This window comes from Apodemus sylvaticus, chromosome 7 (genome assembly GCF_947179515.1).
Source record: "Apodemus sylvaticus chromosome 7, mApoSyl1.1, whole genome shotgun sequence".
NCBI classification, from domain to species: domain Eukaryota; kingdom Metazoa; phylum Chordata; class Mammalia; order Rodentia; family Muridae; genus Apodemus; species Apodemus sylvaticus.
The window spans coordinates 77,363,582-77,377,240 of NC_067478.1; the positions used below are offsets into that span (position 1 = coordinate 77,363,582).

At 40.8% G+C, this 13,659-nt stretch overlaps 1 protein-coding gene across 1 annotated transcript in view; it reads right to left on the bottom strand.

Moving 5' to 3' along the window:
• Positions 1-13,659, bottom strand: part of Arhgap20 (Rho GTPase activating protein 20) — an 82,303-nt gene that overhangs the window by 51,997 nt on the left and 16,647 nt on the right. Inside the window, exon 2 of the mRNA XM_052188346.1 lies at positions 12,655-12,737. Within this exon, the coding sequence (XP_052044306.1) occupies positions 12,655-12,737 (83 nt within the window). The remainder of the gene's footprint in view (positions 1-12,654; positions 12,738-13,659) is intronic.

Here is a 13,659-nt window from a genome sequence, read left to right on the forward strand (position 1 = left end):
GTTCTCTTTGTTTCTACTTGATTGATTTCGGCCCTGAGTTTGATGATTTCCTGCCTTCTACTCCTCCTGGGTGAAATAGCTTCTTTTTGTTCTAGGGCTTTCAGGTGTGTCATTAAGCTGGTAATGTATGCTCTCTCCATTTTCTTTTTGGAGGCACTCAGGGCTATGAGTTTTCCTCTTAGCGCTGCTTTCATTGTGTCCCATAGATTTGGGTATGTTGTGTTTTCATTTTCATTGTGTTCTAAAAGGTCTTTAATTTCTTTCTTTATTTCTTCCTTGACCAAGGTATCATTGAGTAGAGTATTGTTCAGTTTCCACGTGTATGTGGGTTTTCTGTTGTTTCTGTTGCTATTGAAGACCACTTTTACTCCATAGTGATCAGATAGGAGGCATGGGATTAGTTCGATCTTCTTATATTTGTTGAGGTCTGTCTTATGACCAATTATATGGTCGATTTTGGAGAAGGTACCATGAGGTGCTGAGAAAAAGGTATATTCTTTTGTTTTAGGATAGAATGTTCTATATATATATGTTAAATCTAATTGGTCCAAAGCTTCAATTAGTTTCATTGTGTCCCTGTTTAGTTTCTGTTTTCCTGATCGGTCCATTGAGGAAAGTGCAGTGTTGAAGTCACCCACAATTATTGTGTTAGGTGCAATGTGTGCTTTGAGCTTTAATAAAGTTTCTTTTACAAAAGAGGGTGCCCATGCATTTGGAGCATAGATGTTCAGGATTGAGAGTTCTTCTTGTTGTATTTTTCCTTTGACCAGCAAGAAGTGTCCCTAGATCCTGCTATACCACTCCTGGGCATATACCCAGAGGATTCCCCACCATGTAATAAGGATACATGCTCTACTATGTTCATAGCAGCCCTATTTATAATTGCCAGATGCTGGAAAGAACCCAGGTATCCCTCAACAGAAGAGTGGATGCAGAAAATGTGGTATATCTACACAATGGAGTACTATTCAGCCATTAGAAACAATGAATTCATGAAATTCTTAGGCAAATGGATGAAGCTAGAGAACATCATACTAAGTGAGGTAACCCAGACTCAAAAGGTGAATCATGGTATGCACTCACTAATAAGTGGTTATTAACCTAGAAAACTGGAATACCCAAAACATAATCCACACATCAAATGAGGTACAAGAAGAAAGGAGGAGTGGCCCCTGGTTCTGGAAAGACTCAGTGAAACAGTATTTGGCAAAACCAGAACGGGGAAGTGGGAAGGGGTGGGTGGGAGGACAGGGGAAGAGAAGGGGACTTACGGGACTTTCGGGAAGTCGGGGGCTAGAAAAGGGGAAATCATTTGAAATGTAAATAAATTATATCGAATAAAAACAAAACAAAACAAAACAAAACAAAAAAAAACTTGGTGGAAGTCAGTGGATAACCATATGCAATAAACTTGAATACTGACTCTCTTTGTATATGATACATAGCAATGACCCAAAGTGGACCACATTCCTAAATATAAGCATTTCTAAAATAAGGCACAAGAGGATTATCTTGACCTTAGGTCTAAAAAAAAAAAAAAAAAAAGACAGTACAGCACATAGTGTAAAAAGACACTAAGCTGGACTTCATTACAATTTAAAATCTGGCTCTTTAAGGACAGTGTTATTGGCAGGGTGGGGGTGGGCGGGAGGGGAATCACCAGCTCTATGTTTGGAGGCAGGAAAAGCCACAAAGCATATGCTGGGGCAAAGATTAGCATACAGGGAACTGCATGGAGATCTGAAACAGTCTATCAGCATTGAATTGTGGGTAATAACAGTTCACATTTCCACGAGGTCTTAAACTGGTATGAATGGGGAGTGGAATCTATAGTATTTCAGTGGCCATCATAGTGGATAGTACAAACTAGACCATTTAACACTTATAACTCAACAATAATCCAAACAATTCAATGGAAATCAAAAATCAAGATATGCAAACTAGCATTCTACCAGAGAAAAGGCAGACAGTAGATAAGCTGATGAGCAGATGCTCAACACCAGATAGATCACAACTAAACCAACAGGAGACAAAATGTCACAACACAGAGAATACTCAACATTGAAAAGCCAGCGCTGATAGGGATATGTGTGCATGTAGCTCCTGGGAATAAAAAATGGTACAACCACGGTGGTGGTAGTGGTGGTGGTGGTGGTGGTGTGTATGGAGTGGGTATATCTGTGTATGTGTGTGTGTGGAGTGGATATATATGTGGGATATGTTCTTTCCAGGGGAAGCAAGTGGACTTCAGAGCACAATTTTCTGGAGTTCTCTCCTCCTACCGTGTGGGTGCCAGGGATCAAACCAGGTCATCAGCATTGGTGGCAAGTGCCTTTAATCACTAAACTGTTTTGCAGGCCCAAGGTCAATTTCTTTGGAAAATAACTTTACAGTTTAACTTACATCTAACTTACAATCCAGATATTACACTTGTTGCACTTACTTAAAAGTGAAAGCACTGGAATGCCAGAGCGTGTAAATACTGACAGATGGATGTCCCAGGCAACATTAATTGGCTGTGTGGGAGAAAAGCCTCTCCTATCTACCAGCAGTGAAAAGGGTGTGGAAAGGCGAGCCCAGACTCCAACATTACTCAGCAGTAAAGAGCAGTACAGTACTTTTACTAACATCTCAAAATAAAAACAAGCCTCTGTGACGTCACACCAATCACTGATTGTCCACATGTGGGTGGAGGGACCACGAGAGGACAGGTACAAAGGCACACACCCAACCTTTGGAGGTCACATGTCTGTTCATTATCTGCCTGGGGGGTGGCTTCATGCTTGTACAGGAAATTAAAATTCATCATGTTGCAGCTATGTGTGCTTTGTTATATATAGCTATTCAACAGATATTAACAAAACAACAACAACAACAATAAACCAGTAATAAACCAGCAATAAATCCCAAAGAACACAGCAGAGAAGAAGAGAAGAGAGAGCAGCAAAGCTAAAGCTTGCTTCTTAGAAAATACAAACAAGACAATATCTAAGGCTAAACAAAGAGGTCAGGAAATTGTCAATATCAGGAACAGTATTGGCATACTTTAAAAACATGAAGGCATTTTTTTTTTGCTTCAAAAAGAAAATATTATGAATTAAAACGAGGTCAAGGACAAAATGGACACATCCCTCCAAAGGCAAAAACCGATTCAGAGAAACAACCAAATGCTTAAAGAATTCTGCATAGTAATTATTCAAGAAATTAATGAAATAATTTAAGACATTTCCAGACAAGAGAACACAACATTTAAATAATGTCACTGATAAATAGTAGCATTTTCCTACACACCCTCAGAAAGAGGAGGTGGCTTCTTTCCTTGGGGGGACCGACAACACAGGGAAAATACTGCATGGCTTTTTCTCAGCTGCCCTGGCCCCAAAATCAAGTGGTCAGAGAAACTGATAGAGCAAGTGAGAGGGGTCGTCCATCTTTAGACTCTCTGCAGTGACACCAGCCACGACACTCTGCTAAAGCCACTGGTGATACAGTGCAGTTCTGATGCAATGACAATGACAAAATCAGAGGAGAGCCAGTGATTGCCAAGAGGCAGAAGTCACCAAGGGAGGGGCACTGCAGGAGCCGGGTGACAAAAACAGACCAGAGATCCCACAGGAACCAATGTCAGCCTTATCACTGAAAGATTCCCATGTACTTCTCAGTAGTACAGCACACACTCAGTTATTTTAAGAGGTGCCCAAATGTATTAAAGGGCATGAGTTAAAAAGAAATGATTTTATATATACAGATGATTTTTTCATAAAATTTAAAATGTTAAAAAATGTTTATATATAAAATGAGAGAGATGCAAGAACCAGCCATACCATTTCTATTCTGTATGATATGAGTTACTGGTTATGTGTGTGTGTGTGTGTGTGTGTGTGTGTGTGTGTGTGTATGAGAGAGAGAGAGAGAGAGAGAGAGAGAGCGCGCAAGAGAGTGAGAGAGATTGACTGATTGATTGATTTTCTTTGAAGCAGGGTCTCACTATACTGGCCTAGAGCATGCACACAAAGCAGACCAAGCTGGCCTTAAACTCAGAGATGTTCTTCCTGCTTCTACATCTTGAGAGCTGAGATCTAAAGTGTGTGTGTTGCTACTGGCAACAGAGAAAATTTAAAACTAGAACTCATAGAACTGGAGGTGTATTAGAAAGAACATGAAAGTCAGCTTCCTCTAAGTCCCGGTTCTCCTATATAATTGATGATAAGGAAAAGCTCCCAGGTATAGAAAGAATATGGAATTCTACGAAGGTGAAGTGGGGCAGGGCACTGGAGTCTATTAGCTGTGTCTTCTTACAGTAGGAACAATGTCCAGGAGAAGCGACCGCACTGGCCCCTAACACAGAGAACTATTGGGAGCCAGGCCAACCCGAGACTTTCTCAGAGGCGGGGATGCTAGTTCTGAGTCCTTGCCCAGGATCAGACTTGGGGCTAGTCTGGGGCTAAGGCCAGGGCTCTCAAGGAGTTAAGATTTTTAGCTCTAAAACTTCTGCTTTCTTCCCTGAAGGGTCGTGGTTATCAGCAATGTCTGAGGTGTCCTGTGTTCTCTTTGCCAATGTGATTTGACTTAGTTTTCTGTTGACTGTGGCCACATTCTCCCTAGACACGTATATAAGATGCTATATTTCTTAATAAACTTACTCGGCATAAGCAGATGGCTTATGTAAGACCTCCTGGTCTCAGCTTTCTGTCTTGTTTTCTCATCTTTGATCCTCCCCTTTGACACCTTGCTGTTTGGGATCTTTATTCATAGGGGTTCAGGTCAGAGGACAAAGTAAAATAGCCAAGCAATCAACATTCATCCAATTATTCAAGAATTCTTCCTTCTTTCCTGGGGTTCTCCACAGGACTGCTCTTTCTATTCTTTCTCAGGTATTCAGGCTCTTACTTAGCTAGGCAAGAAAGGCATTATGTATTTAATCCAACTAATGTCTATGCACTGAATACATAGATGTTTTTCTGATGGCCTTTGGTCTATATGCAGCACAAGGAAAATTAAGTAGGATCTACCTGAATACATAGATTTTTAAGAGTAGAAAATAGGGTCTTGTCACTTGGTCAAATTAGAAAGACAAGATCTACACCTATATCACTGAGATGCTAAGGTAACCATGTGACTGGGGACCAAATGGGTTTATATATATTTTATATATATTTATATGTTGATAAATATGTCTAAGAAAAGCTTACATTGTGTCTGTAATATGTAAATTATATTATAATTTCTAGTTTAATAGATTAGCTCCCTTTTACAGATGAGGAAAATAAGGCCCAAAGAGGAAAAAGAGCTTGCTGAAGTTCTCACAGCTTGTGAGAAGACACAGCTCAAGCACAGAAAAGTAGCCCAGCCTTCATTTACTTTCAACCTCTACTCTAAAGCCTCTCAACTGTGGCAAGTAATGTTTTGGGCTTCCTTTTGTTCACTGTTCTAAAGGAGAATCAGTCATAAAATGCCAAAAGTACCCTGGGAAACTGTAGCTTTCAGCTTTACAAGGTAAAGAAGCATCCAGCCCAGTACAGCAATGACGCCCCAGGCTAGCCGGCTATCCCTGTGGACAAGACAAGAAAGAGTAACTCAACGTCCACTAGTCAGGCAGTGCCCCACATGAGGCAGGGCTCCACATAAGGGCTGGAGAGATGGCTCAGGGTGAAGAGCACAGACTACTCTTCCAGAGGTCCTGAATTCAAATCCCAGCACCCACATGGTGGCTGGCAACCATCTGTAATGATCCCTCTTCTGATGTGTTTGAAGACAGTGAGAGTGTACTCACATAAAATAAGTAAATAATAATAAATAAATAAAGGTTAAAAAAGGAGGAAAGATAAGACGGGAGTTGAAACTGCAATGAACAAATCAAGTCAAGCAGGAATGAAGAAATCAAGTGGGTATGCCAATTTGTCAAGAACAAAATTAGACTAGATCAACCCTGTCAACATCTGCTAGAACAAATAAATCCTTCTAGGGATCCCCCAGATTATGTCACAAGACACAGCACACTGAACTGGGAACAGACATGGCTGATCGGTTCTGAGGAACAGCAAAGTGTCGGCTGTGGATATTCACTCCAAGACTGAAAAGGAGGAGGTGAGCCCACAGCCCTCTTGTTCCCAACTGTAGACACATTCTCACCCGCCAGTTTCTCTTTCTAAAGACTCTGCTCTGCCTTAGCCTTGATTATTTCTTTCCATTTACCACATTTGTGTTGGCTTCTTGCTTCCATAGCTCCTGACATTCCTCTTCTTCGTGAGCACCTGTGGCTATTCACAGTCCTTCTGGAAGTTTCCTGGCTGGTCCCAGAAGTTCTGGTAGGTTTGTGATCATCTTGATTTGCTTTCAGAAATTTTAACATTTCGTCCTAGATTTCTTCAATGACTCATTCTTGGCTCACAGTGTACTGTTTAGTCTCCAAGCTGTGTAGCTTGTGTGTGTGTGTGTGTGTGTGTGTGTGTGTTTGTGTGTTTTTTCTTTTTTGCTTACTGTAGATTTCTAGTTTTATTCTGTGATGGTCTGATAAGATACAAGGCATTTCTTTGTTTGTACTAGTTGAAGATTGCTCTTGTGGTCTTTAATGTAACTATTTTAGAGAAGGTTTCATGGGCCACTGGCAAGAATGTGTATCCCCTCACTGCTAACAGAACAGTCTCTAGCCGTGTGAGCAATCCAGTCCTTCTATGGCCTGTTAGCTCTGGAGGGCTCAGTTTTAGTTTGGAAGACTGATATAAATATGCGAGTTGGGGACAGTTCTTCATGGCTACTACCCTGGGGCCTAGTTGACCTCTCCTGCTTTTCAGTGTTTCTTTTAGAAAATTAGGAGTGAGGACACATGATGTGAAAAATGTTAAAAATTGCTTATATGCACTCTTGCTGAATTGTTTTCATGTGGGGCGTGGTGGTGCATACCTTTAATCCCAGCACTTGGGAGGCAGAGGCTGGTGGATCTCTGAGTTCAAAGCTAGCCTAGTCTACAGATGGAGTTCCAGAACAGCCAAGGTGACACAGAGAAACCCTGACTTGAAAAGCAAGCAAGCAAACAAACAAACAAACAAACAAACATTAGAGTAGCTTTCAAACAAACAGTGCTGTTGCTTTGCTTGCCACCCCCGATCCATGATTTAGGAGCCCACCTACCAACCACGACAGCTGTCACAGAAGCTTGTTCATGGCTTTAATTCACTTGCTAGATTGATTCCTATCCAGAAAGATGTGATTCTTGGAGACGAGAAACAGTAAGGTCTTGCTTTTTAGTCTTAATTAGTTACTGTGTGCTTTTTGACCGACGGGTTAGAACTATCTGCACTCGATTATTGAGAAGGCCCTGCTCTTTCCTACAGTTTCTGTGCCTCACATTCTGGTTGGATTAGCGACAATTCTCTTCTTCCCTACCTGTTAGTACCAAGGGCTTTCTGGATCACCACCCTAAAAGGATGAATCCTTCCTGCCTCTTCTCTGCCATTCCTCTTGTGGAATGTTTGTCTTCCTGTGCTGTCATAGATAACACTGTCTTTGCTCTGTTGTATGTAGTATTGCTTTAAGTATTTTCTGCAATATTGTTTTGGCTGTGATAAATGGCCTTAATTTGATTTAACCTCTGATCCATTTCCTCTCAATTTTAAGGGAAAACCTTGCTGGATACAGAGATCTTAGCTGAGGGTCACTTACTTCCAGGGCAAGAACTAATGCTTTTCTCGTGAGGGATAATGCTGACGAGATTTTTTTTTTTTAATCTGCCATTTCTGCCTTTGAATGTGACTTGGCAGTTTTTCTTTATAGATTTTAATGGCTGTTTCTCTGCTTTGTGTTTTTGAGATTTTGATCATGGTACATGGTAATGTAGTGGCTCTAAGCCTTCCTCAGGCTATGACCCTTTAATACAGTTCCTTCTGTTGTGGTGACTCCCACCATAAAACTGTTTCGTTGCTACTTCATAACTATAATTTTGCTGTTATGAATTGTAAATATCTGACATCTGTCATGTGACCCCATGATTTTGACCCCTCAAAGGGTCACGACCCACAGATTGTGCTTATTTGGGTTCAAAATGCCTCTTGTGTTTGGATATCCATTTTTTTCTTTATGTTTGGGAAATTTTCTGCTAAAATTTCATTGAATAAACTGTCCCTGTCTCCAGAAGTTATTTCTTCTGCTCCATGAGTTGTTAGGTCTGCACTTTTGAACCTATTCCAAGGGTTCTGGAAATCCACTAGTGCACATCAGTTCACTCTTTATATACCTTAGAGTGGGCTATTGTCTGGACCGCACTCTACACCTCTAAAGTCTGTTCTCCTTGGTTTCTGGGAGATCCTTCCCCACTGGGTTTATTGGATGATTCTTTCATTTTTAGAATTTGTTTACACAGATTCTTTGGTGACTCTCAATTTCCTTTTTGAATTTTCCTCCATGATTTTGAATTTATCCTCACAGAGCAGCTCTTCCTCTGTGGAAACTTTCCTGTCCGGGTCCTGGATTGGTTTCACACATCTACCTGAGTTCTCTAGACAGTCATCAGTCCTTCTTAAAAGTAGCATTCTGACTCTTTTTCTGAGATTTCAGTTATCTAATTATCCTTGGTATTCTGTGTTTAGCAGTTGTGAGCTTGTGGAGGTGTGTCATCTCTCTGTGTGTTTGTTGTACTTTGTGTATCTTTTGGGAGGATGTGTCCCCCAGGTTTCTTACCCTTCTGTCTCCCTTCTTTTAGTTTCCTTTATTTTACGTGGGTCTGACTGGTGAGCTGTCTTCCCTTGGAGTTTTTAACCTACTGCTATTTAGGAGGAAGACCACTGCAATGCCACACATAATGACCTGACAGTAGGTGCAGTGTTGACATATAGTAGGAGACACTTGTGTCACCAACAGTATTCAGAGACAGTGGGGTACTGGTACTGATGTGGGAAGATACAATTTATATTATTTATTTTAGAGCCAAGGCTATTAATAGTGAATTAGTGAAGTGAACTGGCAATGGAAAAAATGGGGAAGAATAAATAATGAGACAAAAACTGTGGTATAATATATAGGTATAATATATAATGTGTCATAAAATATATGAGGAAATATTTTAAGTAGGTATAGAGATAGGACAATCACAAGCACTTTCTGGTGAATACAAGTTTAAAAACACAAAAGAACAGTTGAAGTAGGAAAGTAATAACAACTAAATGACAGGAATAAGCAGTACCACGAAAGAGAAGGCATGACCCCAGGTGGAGGGAGAAGGCTTCACCCTCTCTGGGCTTGTCTTCCCTATCAGTATTTTCAGGTTGGAAGGTGGGGAGGCTAGCTACTGGTCTTAGTACTTCAGACACGTTACATGTACTTGACTTCCCAATGAGAAGGGCTTCTGTGATGACCCCTGTTGTTCAGCTAGATGCCCTGATGAGGCCTTTTACAACCGTACTTCTGTGGCTTTGGGGACAGTTCTTTCTAAGCACAGAGCTTTCCGTGAGGCTCTGAGTGGATAGAGAAGGCTTGTATGCTTGGGTTGACTTTTGTCTAGCTCATCAATTGCATCGCCATCCACAGCACACTTCAAGTGATCCGGGAGGCCAGTGGTCCAGGGGTGAAGACCTCTTTGCCTGAGAGTCAGGCTCCTCTACCACTTTCTGTTTTTGGCTCCACTCCCCATTTTGCTTCTCTCTTCCTGCGTGCTATCTCCCTGCATGCTATCTTCCTGCATGCTATCTTCCTGCATGCTATCTGCAGTACCTGGCTGCATTTCAGCCTCTCTTGGCTCTTGGGCCTTCTGCCCATGAGAGCACCTCCTTGGTAGCCACAGCTGACTTTAGCTAAGATCAAGTAGTATGAGGGAACTGGGCACTGGTGGCTTGCCTCCTGATTTGTGGGCAACAAAACAAAAACAAAACAAAACAAAAACCATCCAATTAGACCAGTGGTTCTCAACCAGTGAGCTGGAACCCATTGGGAGGGGGGCTCACATATCAGATACTCTGCAAATGAGATATTTATAGTATGATTTATAACTGTAGAAAAATTACTGCTACAAAATACAAATGAAATAATGTTATGGTTGTGGGTCACCACAACATGAAGGACTGTCTTAAAGGGTTGCAGCATTAGAAAGGTTGAAAACCATTGAATTAGACTGTATCTCTTTTCTTAAAGAAACAGGATCTTTTTTCAAACAAACAAACAAACAAACAATAACAACAAAACTATAGCTTCTGTCCCTCAGATTGCCTAGATGTGACTTCTGATTTGTCGCTCACCTCCATCTTTCTATTTATGGTTTTTGAGCTGTTAAACTGGATGTCTTTGTATGACATGAATCATCTATTTTACATAAACACGCCCATCTATTCTAACTTCTCCTTTTGTACTGTAAAATGACATGTAAGCATAACTATAAAATGTTAATCAGAACCCTAATAACAACAAAAAGGAAGACCACAGTGCAATTAATAAATTATGTGCTTTAGTATGTTCTGTCAGGACAAGAGTCCAAATGTTTAACATCTACTTGTAACGTATACATTGACATTTAAGAACAGGAGGATAAGCAACCCTCTATTGAAACAAGCACCTCCAAATGTGGTACTACCAAGTAATTATTTTCTTCTCCAAATGGTTCAAAAGAATACCAAGTATAATTCCCTCCCGCTGCACAACACAGCTGCATTTCTGGAAAATGTAGTATCAGTTAAAATGAATAAAAACACCATGTTTCTATGTAAGACAGTCAGATCTTAGGTATACACAACACACAGATTTTTTTTTCTTCTTCACAAATATGCTGTGTGGGGGACATTTGAAAGGGATGCCGGCACAGCACTTGACTGTCCTTTGCTTCGCTGGCTGCATTCTGCCTTACAGCAGCTGTACTTGCTGATCTCTGCATTCTCTGAGGAAATCAGACCCTCCACACAATTCCAAAGCGCCCCCTAGAGGTTAGTACCACCAGGAAAGGCTATTTTCTTTTAAGTTTCGGTGCCTTACATCAATGCTACTGTCAATGCCTGCCTGAAGAAGATGTGTATCTGCCCACCCTGCGCTCAGGGCTTCTTTTAGCTGAGAACTGTGATACACTTGGAACCCACGATTGTCCAGTAATAGATCTCATTTGAAATCCTGTAAAAATTATCTTTGTGTGCAGAAAACTAGAGACAGCTATACTGATAACCACATTCCTCTCTGTATCCACTGCCCCTAAAAAGACCTCCTCCTGTACCTCCTAGCTAACCAGGACCAAACTGGGAAGATATGACCACTTTCTTTTACCCACACTAACACAGAAGTATGCTAAAGCAAGTATATAAAGTCATTTACATATGACACTGAAGTACTTGGCTGTGTGCTTATTTGGAAGAGCATCTTCCTAATTAAATTTTGATCAGGAACCTAGTGAATAAAAGCAGTTTCTCTTTCTTGATCAACCCCATGTCTAAATTGTATGTATTTAGGGCACAGGTCAGAAAGAACTTAGTTTGAGAACTGATTTTTTTTTAAAGTGATCTAAGTATTTTAAATATTTCATCAAATAGGATTGGAAATTTATCTTTTTCACCAAACTCTTGTGTTATGACCATATAGATTCTCTGTTAAATGAGCACCCGCTTGTAAAAGCAGCATGGTTATAGATAGACTCCTACTTTAGATAAAGGCTACAGAGATTCTCTTTACACAGGATTTAGAGGTTAGCCGAGTTAAAATACCATTTAAAACAATAAATAAAGAGGATCATTCAAGAAGAAGGGTCACTGGATAAAATGCTTCCCAGGCAAGCGTGAAGACCTGAGTCCAGGTCTCTGGCATTTACAGGAGAAACTGGGGGCAGTGGTGGCCAGCATGGAATGCCAGTGGTGGGAGGCAGAGACAGGCCACCTGCAGAATGAACTGTGAGACTCTGGGCTCAGGGACTCCAGTGCAGTGAACAGAGAGTGACTGGGGCAAACATCTAATGTAAACCTCTGACCTTCACACACATTCACACAGATGCATCTATGCCTACCTACATGGGACACACACACACTCACGCACACGCACACACACACGCGCGCGCGCGAGCACAAAAAATAAACAACAAGAACAGCAAAACAAAAACCAACCCAAACCTTAAATTAGTACTTAAATATCAATTACATTTATATGCATTATAAAAGACTTTTTAAAAAATCCTCCTAGAAAATTATTTAGACCTAATAAATGAAATGGCCATTTTAATAGTTAGCCAGCCTTATTATTAATTGACAACAAAGTCTGTAACACCAACCTTTTAAAGAAAATAATCTTAATGTGGTTTGGTTATTTACTCATAAATGCAATTGGGAAAAGATTGCTACATCCATGGACAGGTACGACATCATGAGTGAAAGCAAGCACATTTGTGGGTATGATGCAGACTTTCAGTTTTCAACATTGGGATTCCTAATTTATCCAGATAAACACTGACCCTTTGTACTTGTACACTTTAGCTATATTGTATTGGACGTCACTCAGTTTGGTTTTAAAGCAACTGGGTCCACGCTTTGCCTCTAAAACTGCCTGTCTCATGAAATAATGTCACAGGTCACAATTCCTATCACCAAGAAGAAAATGCTAAAACAACCTTCACACTTATTAAAAGATGATCTGAAAGCAGCATCAGATGACAGCCTCCACGCCACACAGGGCAGCCGTTGACGTGACGCCGGCACTCACCTGGTGCTTGGCCGCTTCTGTAAGGCTTTGTCTAGGATGAGGGACGGGGCGCTTCTCCTCCTTTCTGCCAGTGTTTTCATTTTCTGTTGAAGAAAAAGAAAATTAAAATAACGACCTTGTGAAGGTCATTATTTATAATGGCTTGTGAAGGAATTATATGCTGGTTTTTTATCTGATTCAGCAAAATTTCATGTTGACCATCAAAGAGTCTACAACTCCATTATGAATCTAAAGCTGCCATCTTTAAAACAGGGGATCACAGGTATCAATGTGCAGGTACAGGCAGTTTATACTGCTAGGGAATTTAAAAAGGAAGGAAGGAAGGAAGGAAGGAAGGAAGGAAGGAAGGAAGGAAGGAAGGAAGGAAGGAAGGAACAAGGAAAGAAAGAGAGAGAAACCCCATCATAGCCTTATGCGAGGTCAGTGGTTCTCAGCCTTGCTGAGGCCATGACCTTTACAGTCCCTCACACTGTGGTGACCCCAAACCATAATGTTATTTTCACTGCTACTTCTCAGTTGTAACTTTGCTGCTGCTGTAATGAACTATAATGTAAATTATCTGATATATAGAATACTTGATATACAAATCCTGTGAAATGTGAAAGGTTGTTATATCCCCCAAGGGGTCAGAACCCACAGGTTAGGACTGCTGCACTAGACAGACAGGAATCCTTTTATTTATATTCCAAGGTATCATGGGGGGGGCGGGAGGTGGATATAACTTTTGACTACATTTCACGGTGATTGTGTGTTCTCAACTAAGCTTCAGTGGAAGAGAGGATTTGGAGAGGTCAAATAAAGGGAAGGAGTATCAGTTTAACTCCAAAATCATAGTGAATAGGCCCTTTTTTGTTTTTACAAGGTTTATTTTTTTAAGCACATACCTATTGTACAGCATATGCATGTAGTACTGGCGGAGGACAGAAGGGGACCTCAGATCCCCTGGAACTGGAGTTACAGGTAGTTGCGAGCCACTGTGAGTCCTGAGGATTGAATCCCAGTCCT